General features: G+C 30.5%; 1 protein-coding gene across 2 annotated transcripts in view; it reads right to left on the reverse strand.

Moving 5' to 3' along the window:
• Positions 1-5,000, reverse strand: part of LOC119578144 — a 38,432-nt gene that overhangs the window by 32,313 nt on the left and 1,119 nt on the right. Inside the window, exons 1-2 of one of the 2 annotated variants that reach the window (XM_037925881.1) lie at positions 1,157-1,179; positions 69-271 (exon numbers count right to left, since the gene is read on the reverse strand). In XM_037925881.1, the coding sequence (XP_037781809.1) occupies positions 69-203 (135 nt within the window). In that variant the 5' untranslated portion in view covers positions 204-271; positions 1,157-1,179. Of the gene's footprint in view, positions 1-68; positions 272-1,156; positions 1,180-5,000 lie in introns of those variants that run through there. The other variant, XM_037925880.1, reaches the window with a different exon arrangement.

The following is a 5,000-nucleotide window of genomic DNA, read 5'->3' on the forward strand; positions in this document are numbered from 1 at the left end:
ATATATATATATATATATATATATATATATATATATATACATAAATCACCAAAATACATTAACATTACCTGATGAATGAAACACTTGACCCACAACAGGACTCTCTGGGGTTTACCATGAAGAAGGAAAGTGAGAAAAGCCTTTCCAGGGAATATAACATCTTCTACCTTCCCCGTCTGGCAATAAAGGTACTTCTCTGCCATGTTTGTCTGCAATGGGTATTATGCGCTCTGAAGACTGGACAGCCAGATGGAATACGGACTACAATTATCTGGAATGTAGGAAAAAAGTATCTAAGGAAAAAAGTATCATCAAAATATATATAAGTGTGTATATGTATATGTGTGTGTATATAAATAAATAAATAGGGTATTTGTTAATGAAAGCCAAGCGTATAATGCGAACGTAAAAATCAAACCCTAACTTTCCCTACCTTTTATCTATTCCCTAGACAGGGGGGGAATGCCCCTGTACACCTTATGCTAACCATATATATCACTAACCATACATAGCTGTCATTGAAACAGACCGACTGCCTACATAAAAAAGAAAAAGAAAAAAAGGAAAGAGAGAGAAAAAAAAAAAAAAAAACACACAGACACACACACACAGACACACACACAGACACACACACAGACACACACACACACACACACACACACACACACACACACACACACACACACACATATATATATATATATATATATATATATATATATATATATATATATATATATAATATAGACACACACACACACACATACATACATACATACATACACATACATACATACACACACATACACATACACACACATACACACACACACACACACACACACACACACACACACACACACACACACACACACACACACACACACACACACACACACACACACACACACACACACACACACACATAATTCACAACACAAGAGAAACTTTCACAATATAAATAACCTGATTACAAACTTTTCAGCAAAATCCCTCCCCAACCAAGTCTAAAAATACCTGAAAATTCTATTAATTTACATTAAACATTCAATCATTATACACATTAACCTATTATATATACACATTTACTATTCTACATAATTTATCTAAACAGCAGTATCGTAAATCTCACCCATAGAATTAATAATCATCCTACCTGTCTACTGCAGCTGCAGTCCTACCTCTAATCATGAGATAAGAGAGATAATAGATATTGCAACCTAAAAAAAGAAAGAAAGAAAGAAAAAAAAAAATCAACATTTCTTGCAACATTCCCTCTAAAAAAAATCATAGGCTTCTAAACATTTTCGCAATTTCTTCTTCTTTTATAATAGGGTTTTAGACTCTTGTATAAGCTATATCCCTTGGATCTACTTTCTTTCTTTTTTCTAATATTATCTCTATCACACTTAAAATCTGCTATATCTTTATTGGCGAGGGATCAGCACCACATGAATAATAATTCTATATTAGTCGTTTATTTTGATTTATTTCAGCACTTCCATCACCTCGGCTCTGTGAGAATGGAACCTTGGACATTGCAGTATTGTGTGTATTATACATTCAATGATTTCTCCGTGGTTGTAACACCATCTACATAATGGGTAATTTACTATTTTTTACTTTGTGTAGGTGCTACTTCAGTCTTGTATACTGTTTTAATTCTGGTTATGCACACATTTATTTATTTTTATCTTGTCCATGGTTGAGGTTCTGTATTCTTCAGAATGTAGTTTTTTGTGTTTTCCCGTTTTCTCAGATTTCTTATTCTTATTTGTTTTACCTTATTATTTTTTTTTGTGTCCTCATGTATGGTCATGGGATCAGTTATGTTAATGCGCTTTTTTTTGCCGCTTGATCAGCTTTTTCATTTCCTCTTATGGTTTTGTGTGATGGTATCTACTGTATTGTATCTCATTTTGGTTTGGAAGTGTGTATATCATTGCCTGTATTTCAAATATGTTTATAATTTTTTAGTTTTAAGTTTGATATTAGTTGTAAAGCTGATTTTGAACCTTAAAATATTACTGATGTTGCTAATCTGTTGTTTTTTTATATATAGGTAATTCCTTGTTTTATTGCAAAAAGTTCTGCCTCTTAATATTTCTGTTTCATCAGGTAATTTCTATATTGTTGTTATATTTTTGTTTTGAATATATATAGCTGCATAAGTGGAATTTGTTTATTTTTGATTCGTCTGTGAATATTATAATCATTTTTTTTATAATTCAGATATTTTGTGTTTTCCATCTTCAAAAATTGCACCTTAATTATTTCTTCAGATATGTTTTTTGCTAGGTCTTCTGCGAAAATAGTTTCTATAATTTTAGAAATATCAAGCCATCATGGAATAGGTGTTACATTTTTATTATTATTATTTGTAATTCTTTACAGGTTTCTATTACTGTGTGTACTAAGCCTTCCTTATCTTTTTAGGTGTTATAGTCTTCGATACTTGTTACTAATCTTTTCATTTGAGTATTTTCTTGTTTTTCTAGTATTTTAATAATTTATATTCACTATTTTTTTTGTTTAACTTTTGATGGGCATTTTATTTGTCAGAGTGTATAATGCTAGTGCTGGGGTGGTTTTTAAGTAGCCTGTAGCTATTCTTAAAGCATTATTTTGTAGGGAATTTCTAATTTTAAAAAATTTAGGTGTTTTTGGCCATACTGAAGATTGAGATACCGTATTCTATTTCTTTTTTTTCATAAATGTCATAGAATTTTCTTATGGTTTCATTATTTGCTCCCCATGTTGTTGAAAATTGAGCAATTGATCTTTAAAATTGTTCATATGACTTTTCTAAGCTTGTTTTTTGGAGCATCAAATTCTAGACCTGGAATTGTGACTCTGAGTTCTTCGTTATCTATTTGTATCACTGGTATTTGTCTTATTTGTCTTATTCTATATTCTTTAACACATGACTTTACTTTTTGCTAGATTTATTGTTAATTCCCATTTGTTTGTCCATTCTACTGTTTTAATCCTAATTCTAGGTTGTTTTTAGCTTCTGCTAAGATTGTTATTGATATAATTGTACTATCGCTTGCATATGTAACTTTTAAAATTCTTCTGTTGGGGTTAAATCTGTTGTCATTATGTTAAACAGTAAGGGACTTAGCGGTGAGCCTTGTGGGAGGCCCCTTGTTATTTTTCCTTCTGCAGTCTTTTCCTTACCTATGACTATTGGTTGGTTCTGTCGTTTAAGAAATCATTAATCCGCTTAAATGACTGATAGTGTCGCATACCTTTTCCAAACCTAGGCATGCTATTTTAGTGCAAATTTTTTTCTCTACGAAGGCTTTATTGATATGTAAGTCAATAATCTGTAGTGCATCTATGGTTGAGCTGTTTGGTCTGAAGCTTGTTAAGTCTTCGTTTCATTTTTGTATGCTTCTAACTACCAGATTGGTCTATTGGTTACAATGCTTTCAAATAGTTTATCAATAATTGATGTTCCGCTAATGAATCTGTATGATTTTTTTATTTGTTGGGTCTTTACCCAGTTTTATTATTTGGTTTACAGATGAATTTTTGAATAACTTAGGCTATTCTCCTTTTAACCAGTAAAGGTTAAAAAATGTTAGGATTTTTTCTAATACTTTTTTTGGGTCATTTTGAGAAATCCACATAGTATTTCATCTGGTCCATAAGCTTTTCCATTATTTTATTTTTTTATTACTGAAGTTCCTACTTTTAAAGTGAGATTTTTACTTATTCCTTCAGTGTTTGGTTCTGTTAAATTCTTGATTTCTGTATTTGTTAGCAAGCACTTTGCTTTTTTGTTTATCATTCCTTGAAATTCTTTTATCGAATTGAGTTTTTGCTTTATTTCCTGGATCGGCTGATTATTATCAATTAATTAGTAACTACTAGTTCAGTTTATACCTGCTTTTTTTATGAAATTTCAAATCTTTCTGCTTGGTGATTAAAATCAAGTGATGCACAGAAAATTTCCCAGTTATTCCTTTTTCTCTATTTCTATTGTTTTTTGCTCTGATTTGTGTTTTTTTTTGTTTTTTTTTTGTATTCTATTCTGTTTACTTCCTTTGGATTCTTTGACCAGGGTGTGCTTGGTTTATTATTACTAACAATATTATCAAATTCAAAATATTTTTTAACCTGTCTTTTTTATTAGATCAAATACTTCTGTTAATGCCATTGATATCTTTCTTATCTAATTCTTCTTGATCATTCATCCATCCTTCTTTCCTGAATCTCCATTTTTTCTCTTTTGTATGTGTTTCATTATTGTGACTGCTGTCTTTTATTAGCATTGGGAGATTGTCACTTCCTGAATTTCTACTCATTTTAATTTCTAAATAGCTTTGTTCTGGAGGTTCCTAGAACTAAATCTATTAAAGTTCCCTTTCCTGTTTTAGGGTCATTTCTGGTGATTTGTTCAATGGGGGTTATCAGCATCAATCTGTTACGAGTAATTAAATTGAACAGGTTTATTCACGTTTTATTTGCCGTTTTTTTTTTGTATTTATATGTGGGTTCTGTAAAGAATGGTGGGCATTAAAATCTCCTATTATTAATTTGGGATTTTTTAACTGGTCTGTTTAATATTCTATTTATTGTTGTTTTAATATATTGCAAGGGTTGTAAATCAAAATTCAGTTTAACCAGTTTTTTCTTGGAGCTAATTTTTATAGCTATTGTTTCTCTCTTGTCATTTTGTCTTTCCCTGAGGTTAATTTTCTTATATTGTATACTATCATGTCTACAAATAGCTAAACCTCCTCCCCTTTGTTCTGTTCTGTCTTTTCTTTCTATTGCATAATTTTGTTTTTTAATATTGTCATTTTTTGTTAAGCAAGTTTCGCAGACTGCGAATACCTTTGGATTTTCTTTGTCTATTAAATAATCTATTTCTATCTTTTTGTTTAAAATGGACCTCTCATTCCAGAGAATTAATTTATCCATTCATGTATTCCAAAATTTCTTTTATGATTGGGGTTGCTTCTGTTATTATTTCTGTAATTGTTTCGATT

Source organism: Penaeus monodon, chromosome 10 (assembly GCF_015228065.2).
Source record: "Penaeus monodon isolate SGIC_2016 chromosome 10, NSTDA_Pmon_1, whole genome shotgun sequence".
NCBI lineage: Eukaryota > Metazoa > Arthropoda > Malacostraca > Decapoda > Penaeidae > Penaeus > Penaeus monodon.